Source organism: Athene noctua, chromosome 7 (assembly GCF_965140245.1).
Source record: "Athene noctua chromosome 7, bAthNoc1.hap1.1, whole genome shotgun sequence".
Lineage (NCBI taxonomy): Eukaryota > Metazoa > Chordata > Aves > Strigiformes > Strigidae > Athene > Athene noctua.
The window spans coordinates 15625300-15642418 of NC_134043.1; the positions used below are offsets into that span (position 1 = coordinate 15625300).

Here is a 17119-nt window from a genome sequence, read left to right on the forward strand (position 1 = left end):
TACATACAGGGTGGCTGTGAGTGTCATTCCTGTTGTCTTCCTCAGGCCCTAGAGAGCTGCTGAGGAGCGCTGGTCTCCTGCAGATGCAGAGAACCCCAAGCTCTAATCAGATACAGGCATCCAGTGCCCCATGGCATTTTCACAAGAACTGGAATGACATGATCTGGTTTATCTTCTGTTTATTAATCCAGCACTTAACTACTATTTACTCTCACTAATTATTTTTATACTTATGCAAAAGAAGTGATTAAGAACTAAAGACCATTGTCCTGGGCACTGTACTGAGTCTCTGCAGGAGGTGATCTTCCTGTGGAAATGGGTGAGATAGTACTGGTGAAAGAGGATGAGAATGAATACATAGGAGCTGAATGAGCAGTGTGAAGGCAACAAATGTAGGCATCATCTTATTGTCATTATTCTTACTGGTTATACCTGTGGCACAGAAAAAAATATCCAGACATCTGCTGATCAGGTCCTGCTCTTCTGGCCCAGGCAGGGTCAAGCTTCAGCCCACTGTGACTTATCCGTTGTCATTGTTCACTTGCAATTGAATCCAGGTCATTGATGGTTTTCTGGTCCCAGCACAGAGGATGGGCAGGACATGCATCAATGTCATCGGCCTATCTGTTAAGGTTATAGAGGGCATGTTTATCTGAACTTACCTGGATGAATTAAGCTAAACAGAGAAAATTGGAAAGGAAAAGAAAAGGAAAAGGAGCTGAAAGCAAGAGGAACAAGTTTGAAGTGAAGCTGAGCTGGAATGCAGGAGATAAAGGAAATAAGATTAAGTTTTTGTTTCAACAGGATAGCATGTCTGGTCCATCTTCAGCAAAACTCCTGAGGATTCAATGCTAGTATTTTCTGTTTCATCATTTGTTCCTAAAAGCTGTAATTTTCTCTGCATTTTTGGTTTTGGGTTGGTTTGCTGTTGCTGCTTTTTCTTCCTAACCTTCATACTCTCAACTGTTCCCATAGTTTCTGTTGCTGGCTGGAGTCCCACTTGCATCTTTCAGGAAACTTGTTACTTGGCCAGAAATTTATTGAGAAAACAACCCAGCCTGAGGTGTCAGAGGAGAATGCAAGTACTGGCCTTCAGCAGATACATTAACGAGGCATAAAATTTTACTTTGAATGTAAATCTTCCTTAGCATATAAAAGTATTTGGGTCTGAAATCCTTATGCCCATCCTGAAATCTGTCTTTCAAAAGGGTTGATGATGATTTTGCTTTTACTGAAGTGCTTTTTGTGTGCAGTGGCAGAACTCTGTCATGGCAGTTCAACAGTTCTGCTCATTAGCCTCCTGTTAAATGTCGAAGCAAAGGGCCATGTTTATTTACCTTCTTTCTGCCCATTCTCATCTGTGACAATATCTTAACAACTCCAGGAAGAACAGAGCATACCATAAGAGCTGCTCCAGAGGGAGATGCAGTTTCTCTGCTTAAGAGATGCAGACAAATGCTGCTGCATGGTTTTTTTTTTTCTTTTTTAAGCAGTAACTTCAGCCTGGGACTTTGTATGAAAGCAGCACACCTTGGCAGCAAAGTTGAATAACAAGAAAAAAAATGTTAGCGAAGCACTGCCATTCTTTCCCCTTCTCTGAACCACACCTAATGAGGGATAGACTTTGTGTCTAAGTAACATTTTCCCAGGGAGTAGGTCAACTGGCATGACCAGGGGTACTTCACTTTTGGATAGCTGCTCTGAATGAGGGTTACAGGATCTGACCAGAAGCTGAAATAAAATTCAATGCAAATCTTAATAACACTGGCAGGCACCATTGCTGCTCACTACAGAATGGTGTCTGTTTTGCTGCAGTGTTTGACCAGATGTGATTTCCAATGCAGTTGTGTTTGTCATCCCTGAAAATTAGGGCAGTGATATGCAGGTTACAGTTTTAAGAAAGAAAAAGGACAATAAAACTGAATTGCACAATTGCTGTAGGGAATGTTTTGAGAATTGCTAGATGGTCATTAGGGCTGTACTGAAAAGAGAAGACCCATGCATAAAACACGTGTGTGCCCACATGGAAGCATAGTAGTATGGTACAAAAACAACTGGATGACTTGGTGGCTCACTCAGTGAATAAAGTTCAAAGAAACCATGTCATTTGGGATTCTCATTTTTTCCCCTGGTCCATGTTGTATGTATATAGTAATATTTTCCAAGATAACCTGATCTAGTGTTTAAAAAAGGGGGTTGTTTGCGAAGTGCAGAGAGTCTGCCGCCTCAGAGGGTGGGCGTTGCTTCCTTCCGGCTTGGGCAGAGCTGTGAGACCCTCACTGGGGGCTGTAAACCAAAGAGCAATGGTTTTCACTGTTAAGTCTCAGCATCCGCTTTAGAGAGCGGGTAGCACATACTGGTTAATGCAGCACAGCCTGTGTTCACCCTGCTTTGTGTTACTAGTGTATTCTCCCATAGGTGTGAGTTGACATTTAAACCAATACAGATTCTGAGTCATTAACACCATAGACCACTTCACTGAACAAACAGCCTCTAAGAATATTTTAATTTTGTGTTATCCACTAAACACAAAATATTTCTCCAATTTGTCCATAATTTTGTCCAGAATTGTTATAAACACTTTTTCTTTGATTTAAAAAAAACATTTTTTCTTATGTTGAAAAGGTCAAAGGGAAGATTTTGGTTTTACTTCAATTTAATGTTTAATATTCTGATAAAAAAGGCTATAAAAATGTTGCAATGGAAAAAAATCAAGCATGGGAAAACAAGACTTTGGTAAACTCTTACAAAAATTATTGAGTCACAGATTTCCCTTGTTCTCATTCTCCTACCCCTTTCTCCATTTTTCAAGAGCTTTTTGAAAATAGATTAGCTGAGATCATAATTTGTACTCTGGATTGGCCTCTGGATTCAGTTATTCAAGTTGAAATTGCCTCATATACAAATGTGTGTGTGTATATATAGAGAGAGATATATGTAAAAAAAATCTGCTAACTGCTTGTTTCACATAATGTTCAATGTATCAGGTGAGCCATTTGCAGGATTTGATATCGTTGAAGTGGTTAGTGCAAACAGACATTTTACATTTTGAGTGTGGTAGCAAAGAATTGGCTTTGATTGCTTTATGCAATTCTACAATTAATATTTTCCTAGTTTTCACTATCTCTTGGTATGCTAATCTTTCCTTTTAAGAGAAAACAGCATAAATGTAAATTAATCTGTTTTCATCAGTAAGATGTATAGATGTAAGATTTAACAAATTCAATTCTGCTTAAATCAGTTTGATTTTGGAGAAAAAAACTGGAGATTAAGACTGCCAAGAGAATGTTGTTTCAATACTATATAGTTTCAGTGTTTCAACACACAGAAACAAATAAATTGACTTGCTGTGGTGTTGGAAAAAACCTACAAATGATGTGTTTTAGTAACTTGGGTACCCCAAAAGCCTTTACCTGTGTTAGGGATATGTGATTATATAGCACTGGAGTTTAACAAGAGATCCATTTTATCTTGTTATATTTCCATCATTAGATTTTTGTTTGCTGCAGTAAAAATAACCACCTGGCAAAAGATGCAGACAAATCTTGACAAGTATTTAAAACATAATGTTAAAAATGCCTGGCTTTGTTTTAACTCATGGTGGATAAACATAAAAGCCAATGCTGTCTTTCTGCCTATATAAAGGTAAACTGAGTGCACAGAAATTGCTTGGAATTTATATACATATTAATTTAGTCCTGGGTGCTGTTGGAATGTGCTGCTTCTCCCCCTCCTCCAGCTTCTGAGTGCCTATACAAATAATTTTTTACAAAATTCTCTGCTATTTAAAACATGAGCAAGACTAAAACCTTTAAAAATATCTTGTATTGCTAGCAATGTCAATGCCTTCTAATATAGAAAATGAGGTAACTGTCAGTATAAGTGAGATCTAAAAGGACAGATATTTTCTTGTAAGCTGGTAGAGGGACACCGAGTATGTGTTCAGCCGTTCTTGTCACTGGAAGAGCCAGATACACATTGTGGGTGAATTTGATCTCAATCTGCATCTCCTTCTAAGGATCACTGGGAACAACCTCCGTGTATCTGCTATTCTCTTCATAGTCCTCAGCCTCTGTGCTTGTGAACTGTACAGTTTGTGCCGGCCTTGCTTCTGCTGAAAGAGATTTCATACAGGGAACTAACAATGAACAGTTTATTTAAGCACATTGATAGAGCAGGTACTGGAGATCTGCTGAAGAACTGACATCTGGAAGGAGCTTACTCTCTGTGCCTTGCTTGCTGGAGAGAAAATGAGTTCTTGTCCCTGTGTTTCAGTGTTGTATACGCCAGGGTTTCCAAAGTCTCACCTGGCTATTCAGATACATACATTCAGTAGCTATTGAATAGACCAATAGACCACAAAGGACCTGGCTACGGAGACAGGTAGAGGGAAACATCAAGATGATCAACTGAAGATTCAGAAGGCCTATGCCACCCTTACTTTGTGCAGCCTGTGCCGGGCAGTGTGAGCAAGTAGCAGTACTTGGTTTGATACAAAATACTGTCTGCCTGCTCAGTTCTTTTATTCAATATCGCATTAAATTATGCTAAAAGCACTGATGTAAATATCGCAGCTGTCTGTAGAGGCTTCCAGACAGCATCATCACAGAAAGAGTTATTGTCCTCTGCAGGAAATAATTTTTTTTTACTTTTTTGAGGATGTTCTTAAAATTAAAACCTTCCAAAGGCAGCTTGAGCAGTACCGGAGGAAGTCACTTGAAAGAACCTAGAAACTAGTCTCTGTTCTTTTACAGGTGGATTTAGTCACTGGGAGCTTGTTTGCTTTTCTTGGTTCGGGATTTTTTTCACAAATATTCTCCTTCAGAACCATAGTATGGAATTCAAGGAGAACCTCAATAAATTTATTATTGCTGATTTTTTTTTTCATTTCTAAATAAATAAAAATGTATGGAAAATAATACTTATATTTGTGCAGTAGGCTTTTGACTACCTTTTTTGACTAAATAATGTATGACTAGGTACAGTGTAAGCACAGAATGAAGAACTAGTAGCATTTGTTATTTAATGGACTTCTTAGCTTAAAAATTTGAAAGTGGAATTCCAGTGACCTATGTAACTATTAGTTTATGGGGCCATGTTAACTCCTCGATTCACGTCACAGACTTCGTGGCTTCAGCACAGAAAGCTAATTAGTTAATTTTGAGGTGGTGGAGAATGGATAATGCTCTGAAAAAATGATAATACCATGATTACAGAAGTGAAGATACTGCAACAAATCTTCTTTAGAAGAAAGAATCTTAACCGGCACCTGTTGGCCAAACTCAATCTCAGTGCAAAGCATTCTCCAGCTCTGCCAGGGTATAGCAGTGTAAACCTTCTGGAAAGAACTCAGGGATATATTAATTGGCATTGCTAGTGAAATATTGCATTACTTCAGCATTACAGGTATATGACATACAATATATGTTTCATTAATTCCTAAACACTTCCAGTGTTGCTGAAGTATCTTAAAGAGCTTTGCTGAATAGCTCTGTGATTTCTCATGTGTTAAAAATTAAGCATGTAGAAAAGAGTTTTGAAGAATCAGGGCATAATTTTCCTTAATACCACAATTGATTTCTAAGGGACTAGTTAGGAAGAAAAATTTACTCATCTTGAGTAAAGGGTGGCAGAACTTTGCCTTATAAATAGAATTTTTGAAAAGACACTTTTTTTTGTAGTCTGTTCCCTTGACAATCTAAGATTGTTCCTTATAAAGTTGAATGCTCTATTTTTTAGCATTGTGTTTAATTTAGTTGTGACTCAAATTGTGGTGCTTCTACCACTTCCCCAGTCTGTATCATAAATCAAAATGTGTATGTGTTTCCTTGGTATTGCTCAATAAAACAAATAACAACAGATCTGAAAAAGTCATCAGAAAACCACTCATTCTTAATTCCTGTGAATGGTTGCTTATTTCACTGTTATATTTAAGTATATCATTATTTCTGCCAAAAGAATGACACAGGTTGAATTTGATTAATGGATACCATTATTTGCTGATGGCCTGAAGGATTTCTCTTTATCTAAATATTTTTTTCCAGAATGGGTACTTTTATAATTAGATTAAGCACTTCTGCACAATATCTATTTCAAATCCTAGACAAATCACACTTTTATTCAATTAACATTACTATTCCAAGCTTTACCAAGTAATTTCCCAATACTATAGTATAGACCTTTTTCACTGGCTGCAACAATCAACTTCTGCAAGAAAATCAACTGAAAAGAGAGAAATATAAATGTGTTAACAGTAATATGAGATCTAAAATGAGTGTGCGCATTTTTGTAAGATGAATCCTTAGATGTTCTTGAATTGTGTTTTTCTAATGAGTACCACTGGGTATTGGTCAAACTCGTCATGTCTTAATTGTTGGTATCATGAGAATGGAGTTACTCTTCCTATATTTATTTTCCTTTTTTCATGAATTTACAGTTCATCAGTCTAAGCTTAGAAGGAAAACAAATATGAATTAATTTTGCCAAGTGATTCTAAAACTCATTTTAATTAGTCCCTTACATTCTACAGTTAACCTTGATTGCGTTTCATATTTTAGACTTTCTTGCTTTGTATAATGAGGAATACTCCATACTAATAATGCTAGTAAAGGAGAAGAATAAATTGATACATTTTTCTACATTAACGGTGCAGTTTATTTTTGCAAGCTCCTTTGATCAGAAAGTCTTGATATGTCAATTTTGCTAAATTTTGCCTTCTACCTATATGTGTAACTGATTACATTTCTTGATTTAAGGATTAAGAAGTCAATGAAAAAGTTATCTGAGCTGGAAGACAAAGTCAATCTTAGCAAAATGTTAATCCGTGGATATCATTATGTCTGAATCTGCTAACTGTATCTATTAATATTTAATGCTTAGTGTATAACGGATTATGAAATTTAAACAAAAGCTATCTTGGTTTATATAAATACATAGATCTTAGAGCTCCTGTAGATAGAAAATAACTTCACAGAGACAAATTAATTCCCAAGTAGGGATATCTTTTTCCCCACTTATGTCCTACCTGAATCCTTAATCTAGGATATTTTAATATTTTATGGAGCTTTGCATTTGTAAATTCCACCCTTGAAGAGCACATTAAAATCCCTAGTCCTGCTCCCTTTAGAAAGCAATCCAAATTTTGGTGTCTGTTTTGAGAGGAACTGTATTAAGCGTATAGTAATAGGTCAGTTTGTGTGTTATTTCTGAAGATTTTTGCTCTTTATATGAGTCTTAAGGTAAAAAATCCTCATCTACGAGCCAGAGTCTTCTTCACAACAGGTAGACTCTGCCTTAAGAGGTCCTGGCCAATACTGAGTGGTTCAAGACATCTGTGCAATGTGAGTTGTGCAGCAGAGTTGTTTTCAGACTCCTTCAGTGATCAGATCTCCCCTCTAGCATCCAGAAACACTGGACACTGGTGGTGCAGACAATGGTGTTGGGTTTGTATGTCAAAAGTCTCTGCAACTGAAATGTGCCAAGGTTTTCATGGGTGATTGACACATGAGTCCCATGGAGAAAACATCTGCTCCCCAAACTGAATGGGATTACCATAGAGCTGTTGCTTTCTCAATGTGACTTCCATAAAATGGAACTTGGGCAAAGTTTATGGTTTGTTACTTCATCTGTAGTTCACATCTTTTCTTTCAGTATTAACATGTCCATCTCCATTCTCTTTTTCATTCCCAGGAGAATCCAATTTGCTTATCAAGTTCTCTTTCTCTCTCTTTTTCTCTTTTCTCTTTTTTCCCCCCTCTTTTTCCCTTTCATCCAGATGGAATGCCATTTGCTTGGTGGGTTGGCCGTGCCAATGAAAAGCATCTTTACTGGGGAGGATCTCTTCCGGGCATTCAACAGTGTGCATGTGGACTGGAAGAAAGTTGTCTGGATATGAGATATTTTTGCAACTGTGACGCAGATAGAGAAGAATGGTAATAATTTTAACATGTGTATAGTAGTGTCTGTGTGAGAGCTGGGGATAGCAAGTAGGGCAAGAAGGCTTAAATCTATTCCTGATTCACAACTCAGGAAACTTGAATGGCTTCAGTATGGTCAAATGAGAATGAAAGTCAAACTAGAATTTGGACTTCTGATTTCATCTTAAATTTCTTATTTGAACCAAAGTTGATATCTGTCTGAAGCAGATTGCTGAGATGGGTTGTCTTCAAAAAATCTTTCTTGTTGAATACCAAATCCAGTTGTTTTATTTGTTTAAAAATTTCCATTGATTCAGTTGGAACGTTGCATTAATAAAGGCTCTAGGAGGTTGGTGGCATGGGTATACATCAGAGCAGAAAACTCAGGCATAGACTATTTGGAATAGAGCCAAATTCAGGTACATCCAGCTAAAGAACAAGAAATCTGTACTATCAAAAATACTTGTATTTTTCTTATGAAACAGTATAACTGTATGTGCCTCAACTTTCTTTTACATTGGGTCCCAAGCTTTTTAAAATCAATGGAAAGACTTCCCTTGGCTTCTGTATGCTTTGGTTTAGTCTCCATGGAAAGTTTTAGATTTACAGTATGAACATTCAAAGCCAACTTTGAGTTCAGACCTTTGTTGTACCCCAATGCCGCATGGTTTTGTGAAGGCCACCTCACAAGCTTCTCCCATTCTCTGCACCTTGAGAGACTCTCCAGCAGTTGACAGCTAGTTTCACTTAATGCCATACCTGTGTTGGAGCGTACAAAAATGCTAGATGAGTGTTGTTGAAAGTACCATTTGAAACACTGTGAAAATACATGTGGAAACTCTTCTTCATCCTTTCTCCCTTCTGGACCACTCACTGATGGAAGCTGCTGCCCTTTCTTTAAAAAGAAAAGATATTTTAACCTCAAGTAGTTCAGCAATTATGAATCATGGAAACAGACAAGAAATGTCTTGTTGTAATAGGCTACTGTATTTGAAATAGTTTCTGAATTATCCCTATGAAACCTTCACTTAGAATGAGTAGAAAGCAACTATAAGGGGTCTTGAAACAAACAAAAAAAGAAATCAGAAATTACTTGTCACTGTAAGTGTTGGGCTTTTTTTGGTTGCTCAATTTCCAGACAGTGTGATTATTCACTTGGACCCTTTATATCCCTGGGGTCACTATTCACTTTAAAAAATCATAGCTGTAGGGGGATCTCTTCAGGAAGATCTTTATATAAATGTTGCTTTATGAATCTGATTTGTATAGAAGGGCCTTACTGTGCGTGTTTATCTTTTATGTTTGGTTATCAGATGCACTTTGGTGAGGTTTGCACATGAGCATCAAAAGCATCTGCTTTCACTGGTGCTTGGCTCTTTTCATAATCCACATTTCACTTTCGAGTGAGCTGCTAGTCAAGCAGAGCAGGGTGTGTTACTCTGCTCAAGACCATTGGGGCTGTAGTCTGAGATTGCAGGACAGTATACCGCTAGATTGTACAAACCAATGCAAGGTGAAAGCTAAATGCCGTTTTATAATGTTTCAGCTAAGTCTCCTAAGGAAATGAGACCTAAGGGAGTTATGCTGGTGGTGTTTATCTCCATTTTCCCCCCACACCCAGTGATTTTGAACAAGCAGACACATTTCAAACATCTTTAACAGAGAAAGAGAAATCTCAAAAGTATTAGAAATTACACATTCTATGAAAATTTATGCCAGGCTGAGGGGAAAAAGCCAATTAAAACCCACAAGAAGGAAGTTAAGGAAGCATACACTTTTATTAGATTTTGGAAACCCCTTATGGGAGAAAGATGTTGAAAATCATGCTTCATTAGTTTTGCAGCTTACAGAGCTACTTGTTTCTCCTAATTTCATTATGATAACAGGATATGCATAGAAATTTCCTCAGCTAAACTGCCTACTGTTTGTTGGTTTGGGGGTTCAGATGGTTTGTTTTGGTTTTTAATCCATTTGAAATTTGGACTTTGGTAGTATTCTAAATTGCAGGCTGCCTTTTTAAAAGCTAACAAAACCCTGACCTTTACAAAGAGTTTCTAAACATAAGAAATTTTATGCCTCTTGAAGATTTCTTTTGTGTTTCTCTGCTAGAACACTAACCCCCTGATATATAATGAGCATTTGAATCTGAAACCTGCTGAGATCTGAACTGTGACTTTAACCTGCTATACATTATAGTGGAAGAAGCAAGACAGCAGTAGATGCATTTATTTGCCTTAGCATGAAATAAAATGGGTGCTGCAGAGTGGAAAACCAGAAAATCATTTTTGCTCCTTTTAGATAAATCAGGCTGTTCACTGCAGCTCCGAGGTAGGAACTCACCAGAATAGCTGGAGTGTCCTTCTGAAGAGGAGACAGGCTTAGGATTTTGCTTTGATTTGGTTTCCGTAGACTAAATCTTGGGTGCAGAAGAAGCTAGTAATTTCTCAGAGCAGCAAAAGAAAGAGAAAACAGACCTGAAAAATGTCCCGAGCCAGGTGTTTGGTAGCACACAATATGCACTTCTATGCACACTGACTTCTAAATTGTATCTAAGCAAACACCTGAGCCAGCTGCTATCTCTGGGCGCTTACTTGACACCAAGTTAGTCCCCCTTGAGTTATGTTGGCCAGATGAACAAGAATATAATTGGTTGCATGCTATATGGAGAAGGCTTTTGTATTTTTCACCCTTCTTTTTATTAAAGCATTCTAGTGAAAAGTATCTTTTTCCATCCAGCTCCTCACCATGCTTCCAAACTGCAGCATGATGACAGCTGATTCTGTCACTGCAGAACAGTGGAGCATTTTCATGGTATTTGATGGAGAACAGCAGAAGAACTCTGCTGAGGGAGCAGAGGCATAAACTGTCACCCTGACTCAAGCATAGGATAAGCTTTTGCTAGTGGGTGGAAACATTCATAGAAATCCAGTGGCTGCAAGCTGAAGCTAAATCTGGTTCAGACAATATTGTCTTTCTCTCCCTTCCCCAACACTGAGAATAGTTAACTGTTGGAACAAGTTATGTATAGATGAGATGGATTTGCAATTGTCTTTCAGAAGATATGCCCCGTTTCAAACAGGAGGTGCATTCTTGATGCAGGCATTATTGGGGAAAGGTGTTAAACTGATCTAAAGAATAAAGCATTTCTGAAATGCAAACAGGGTTGTGTTATCTCAAGTCCATTCTAGAGATGTTTTGGATCCTTAAATACCTCTTACAGGTTGTCTTTCTTCTCAAGCAAAATCTTCTTGCCTTGGCAATGAAAGTCTTGCTGCTTACCAAACCTTTCATTTAAACAAGAAGAACCTCTTTCATGCCATGGTGGCACATGACTATCCTGAAGTCCATTTGCTACTTTGGTCTCTCTGTCTGGAATCTGTTTTCCACTTCAAATGCAAACACTTGGTTGAAGCCAGTCATCAAACCAAACCTATTTCTTACGGACTGCATTCAACTGGAAACCTTGTGAATTTGGAGAACTTCACAGCTTTTTATTTTGACAGAAAGAGCGGTATCTCTGGAAGTTTTTTTGTACAGGAAGCTCAGGCATTTCAGCAGCGTGGGGGATAGTGTTGACCAGTAGCTGATTGTCCATCTTTTATTTCTATTCTCATAGAACCACTATTCAAAATGATGGGAGTATCCTCTTCTTTTATTTTCCAGAACAGCCTTCTTCACTGGGGAACTAAGCCTTTAAGTCTTCCCATTTCCAAATTAACATTCATTCACCTCTTTACCATGCCTTTGGGATACTGCAAGCAACAAGGAAGCCATGGGACATGAAAAGAAGGCAGAGGGGGGAAGGGAGGGGGGATATTACTAATGTCAGACCCACTTTGGCTCCCAGAGATATATTGAGTATATCCAGCCTTGTTCAAGGAGGAGCAAAGCCACGTGGAAGCAAATTAAGCCTTCTTTGGATGAGCTATATTTGTGCAAAGCTGTGCCAGAGCCAGGATGCTAAAACTGGAAGAGCTGAGGAGAGCAAGGCAGAGAAACTCAGCCGCTGACAAGCCCAGATTTGACAGGTTTTGTTTGCTTAGCCTCTATCCCGCACTGAACCCATTCCCCCAGAAGCAGTGCAGGCAACTCCACAGAGCCTGTGAGCTCATAAAAAAACCCTGCCGGAGGTGACCTGGCCTGTATAGAGCTGTCTTGGATATCTGCCTTCATGACTGCATTTGTCAACAAACTAGAAAAGCTGCCTGCAGAGACCTGACTGTAGCAGGCCCCTGAGGTGTCAGGAATCAGTTTGTTACTATCATTGCCAAACTTTTTCTCTGTACCTCTTCTCTAATTCAGCAAAATATAGCCATTGTATCTTGCCTTTAACTATTAGGTATGTCCCGCTCTGATGCTGTTTTTTTCTTGATTGTGACTCTACATTATTGTACCCAGTTAAGAATTTTTGGATGCAGATGCTGGGTAAGATAGCATTTGAAATGTACTCCTTTAGATTATTAATGATCTGTCCTGCACAGGGCTCAAAACTTTTTCTAATGGAAGCCTGTTTCACTTGCCCATTCCTCATGCAGTTTATTGACATCTGATGATGATAGTATTCTTTTCCCCAAATTCATGAATGTCTGTACTGAATATCTGAGCTACTGAGGCTCAGACCCTAGCAGAGTTTTCATTAATGTACAACAAGAAAATGTACCAATAGGGGATCATATGAGAAGAAATTATATTTAGTGGCACCACTGTTCTACCATCTGTTAGAAAAAATATGGAAACAGCTACCTAGAGATTACCAATTTATGATGGTTTACACTGTTAGGATACCATAGAGTGAGATTTTTTGAGATTGCTTTTATTAGTAGCCAGGAAGAGGAAAAATAGTCTCATAATTTTACCATCAAAATAGTTATTTGTCATTTACAGGTAAGACTACCTGTGCTACATCTTAAAGTATCCAGTAGCTGCACTGTTACCTTTAGCATTGCTGCACTTGGAGCAAAGTTGGTTTTTTCCTGTTTGCCCTCCTCCCCCATGCATAAAGTATTTGTTTGATGTGTAACATGCCTCATAGCTTATTGAGGAAGTCCTTTGGGTAGATACAGACATTAATCTTCAGAAACAGATGAATAGATAACTTCCAACTGTATTTAATACCCATAACTAAAAATATTTCAGTGATTTAATTTAAAGGGCATTATTGGATTTGTTTTGTTGTGGTTTTGCTTATGGGAAGTACAAATTAATGCTACCCTTTATGCAAAGATCTCAGAGAAACATCTGTTCATGGAGGGTGATTTCCACCCTCAAAAAGCATTCAGATTCTCATCTGAATTTGTGCTGAACTGAGTGCCAAGTCAGGTAAACAGAAGGTCTACTTCCCAAGTTCATTATTTTATTTGCATCGTTTTCTGCACGTACAAGATTCCTTTCAAGAAAGGGATGAAACCTGCTTTATTTTTTGTGAAATCAGGACTTAACTTACATTCCTGACCAAGGAGCATCCCCTCCACAGGACCCTCCTGCAGGCAGGACCCACCCATTGTTCTCAGTACTGAGGAGCAGGACATAGCATGGTACAAAAGGCATGCTTGGTGGAAGTGGTCAAAGAGTGCTATGTGAAACTTGTTAAAAGAAATAAAGTATTGGTTTTGGCTAACCTGAGAAGCTAATGTGGAAAACCAGACAGAATCTGGTGTACAGTGTATATGAACTGCTAAATTAAAATATGTATAACTGAAAACTAGCTCTGGGAACAAACACAGCAACAATGACTCTAACAGGGTTTTATTTATGTTTAAAAGACAAAATCATGTATATGCACATCATGCTGCAGATGCTTTCTATCAGAAAATAGCACTTTTTTTTTGAAAGCTGTAGTACATTAAAAGTGATCCCCAAGCCCCCTTCAGGCAAAATTCCAAATGTTTTGTCCAAACCCTGGAATATTTGTATTTTGTAGTGCCACAGCAGTGCCTCCAGGAAATTACTGTACAGGTACATGAAGCTCTCTTGCTCCTCTCTGAGGCATAATACACTATATTTGAGGCTGCCATGGTGTACCACATAAAGAGGAATCATGGTGTTTCGTAAGAAATGGACTCTGAACTAAGTTAAAGAATACCAAAAATTTAAGACAGTCAAACTTTAGCTCCCGCATAGCATCCTCAAATCTCTTTTCTGCTTTTCTTAGCTGAAACAGGTCTTGACTTTTCACCAAAAACTTGATTTCCCTCCATGAAATAATAATAATAAACTGCAACAATAGTTATGTTGTTCCTGTCATTAACACATTCTTAGGAGAGGCAGAATTTTTTTCTAATGGGTTTTATTTCAGTGTCTTCTTGTATGAGAATACATATCCTTGCACAAGTATTTTTTCCCATGTGTGAGAGACTAAAATACATAAAATGTCTGTTTGAGCTTCAAGAGAAACTTGATTGAGTTTTCAAGGCATTAACATAAAAGTGAAGATTTTTATTAGTTCTAGAATATTTTTCTTTCTCACAGTTGAGCTATGCTACTAAAGTTCTCTCTGACACTGGCATATAACTAGTAAAAACTCAGTCATAAAATTTGATATAAAAGAACTTCATGCAATATAACAGAATATCTAATAAGCAGTGCAGTTTTCAGAGATGTGGAATAGATATCTTTAAAATGTCACCATTTCATTTTTTTTGTAGATATCTTCAGTAGTAGCTGTAGGAAGATACTGATTTTTATTTGAATACTGATCATATCTAGTCAAAAGACTGCACTATTTTTTGAATGAAAATAAATTTGCAGGAAACCTCCCTAAATGTTTTGTGATTTTTTTTTTTACTTTATTTTGAAAGAAGTGAATGCCAGCTTACTTATTCATGTGTATATTGCATATTTTATGTCTTCTTTCTGTGCATCTTTCTGCTTGCCTTTCATTCATTCTGCCTACTTTTCTTCCTCCCACCCACTGAAACAACTTAATTATTGAGAAATACTCAAATAGTTCAGCTTTTCTTACAACTGTCTCATAATCTGTTGAGAATGTTTACACTAACTTTCAAAGATTGATACAATAAGCTATATGAGTATGTTGCTGAGAGACATGCGTGAAGAGATTTGGAGACCATGTACTTTTGATTCATACATGGTATTTTTCCTACTGAGTCTGTATTGAAAGCATCACTCTGCCTCATGTCTAGGAATTTCATCTTGCTGTACTTTGTAATTATCTGCATGTCAGACACCCACTGAAGCAAGAAAAAAAATTAGGGTTGGAGAGGGTACCTCTCCTTTTCCCCTTGGAATTATGAGACAATTAAGTGTGCTGCATGCAATTAGAAACAATTAAAAATAAATAAAATGTATGCAGGCTTTTTCAAAAATATCAAAATACCTCTTCTATTTTTTTCTAACATCAATCAGAGTAGAGCACTTAGCCAAGCAAACATCTGAGGTTGTGTATCAGAGCACAGCTGCAGTGTTCATTCTGATTATTATTTTTTGCTGAAGTCCTGGGTCCCTTCCCACAGCTGGAACTATAATGGAGAGGTACATTTGTGGAAGGTGGCATTATGAGCAGCATATAGGTAGTCTGGGATCCTGCACGGGATGTTAGACTCTTTTGGCAGTGGTATCACTCAAAAAGTGATACCTGTTTCCTGAGGTTTATGTCATACCTGCCTGAAAGAGAAGTGGGTGTTAATTTGGGATTATTGCATTTTGGATCTGGTCATTGTTGCCATCCTCATGTGCAGCATGTAGTCTTTCACCTCTGAGTAGACAGGTGAGTTGAGTCCCAACCCTGCATGTAGATTGCTGAGCCACACAGTGGTAGGGATCCTCTTCTCCAAAACTGTTGAGATTCATCTCCATTAAGGATGCTCTGCCAGTCCTATGTACCCAGATGCACTCAAGATCTCAACCCTGAGAAAAAGAGCTTGGAGAAGAAAACTCACCACTGTGGAGATATGTTAGCACTCACCTCTCTATAATCAATTGATAGAGGAATACCTCGAGAGGGTAGTTTGGCTCTGTTAAGGTCAGGGTTGGATGCCTGTGAGACTCAGTTCAGTTCATGAAGTACAGTGGGATGAATGCACAACTGTATACCCTGCCAGAGTCAAAGCCACTAATCGGCTTAGGGACTAGAGGGCTGCCATGAAACGCTGTGTTGCATTTTGAGGACAACAATTTGCCCAGCACACTCAGAGTAAAACCAAAGAAATGATCCTTTAGGAATCTTTCTTTTCTCTTGCTTTCTAGCAGCTGTGTATGTTAGTCACAGCTGAAGAATAAGCCCAGCTGATACAAACAAAAGGCTGTAGGTCGACAGTGCAGGAAATCAACCTTCAGTATTTCAGTTGCTGAACTGAAATTTCCACAGGGACATAATGCAAAGGACTGATTCAGTCCAAACTCACTTTGCCAATTCAAACATCTTTGTGCTAAGTCAGTTGCGTACCAGCCATCTCAAAGTTGGATTGGGTATTGTCTGGCTGCCCCGTGCCAACAGCACGCTGGATCAGGTATCACGTGTTCTCTTCCTGCTTGGATAAAGCATAAAGCCAGCATAAATGCCATTATCTGTCTCCAGCTAACTTAGCAGAAATGCAAACTTGGGCTTATACCTGTTCCACATCAAATTCATCCTGCCAAGGTAACCCAGTAGAGCCCATTTTACATTAATGCCCGTCAGGCAGAATGGCAGCACTCGGCTTCACCGTCATTCTGCAGAGCTGAAACACAGTTACACTCCATACCAGACAGTATCGTGCATCCAAACACAGTGTCTTCAGTTATCAGTATTATGTATGAGTGTAGATCGTACATGTGCATGTATGTATCTTAAGCAGTGTGCACCAGTCACAATTCTTCTAAGTAATTCCACTAAAGACCTTTCGTCTTTAAGTAAGCATCTTTCAAATATTGCCTTGTATAAGGAATGTTGGGGATTTTCTCTGTGGCTAATCCATCTCTTTCTGTTTGTTTATTATAATCCAGGACAAATGATACCGGCCTCCTCGCTTTCAAAGACCATTTGCCTGTTACTCAGATAGTGATCACTGACACAAACAGATCAAATTCTGAGGCTGCTTGGAAAATCGGCCCTTTGCGTTGCTATGGAGACAGTGAGTACTAGCTCTTCTCAATTTCGATAGGTACAAAATGTTCCCTCTTTCTTTTTGGTTTTTTTTTTTGTATTTTTAAAATGTATTTATCTGATGAAAGGTGGCTTTCCACATGCAGCTTGCAGCTGCTGT

The 17119-nt window shown here is 38.2% G+C and overlaps 1 protein-coding gene across 6 annotated transcripts in view; it reads left to right on the forward strand.

Annotated features, from left to right (window-relative positions):
• Positions 1-17119, forward strand: part of CNTNAP5 (contactin associated protein family member 5) — a 299895-nt gene that overhangs the window by 227619 nt on the left and 55157 nt on the right. For all 6 annotated transcript variants that reach the window (XR_012633925.1, XR_012633926.1, XR_012633927.1 and 3 more), the window contains 2 exons: positions 7775-7931; positions 16860-16987. Coding sequence is in view for 2 of the 6 variants with exons in the window: in XM_074910307.1 (XP_074766408.1) it covers positions 7775-7931; positions 16860-16987 (285 nt within the window). In the remaining 4 variants the exon portion in view is untranslated. The remainder of the gene's footprint in view (positions 1-7774; positions 7932-16859; positions 16988-17119) is intronic.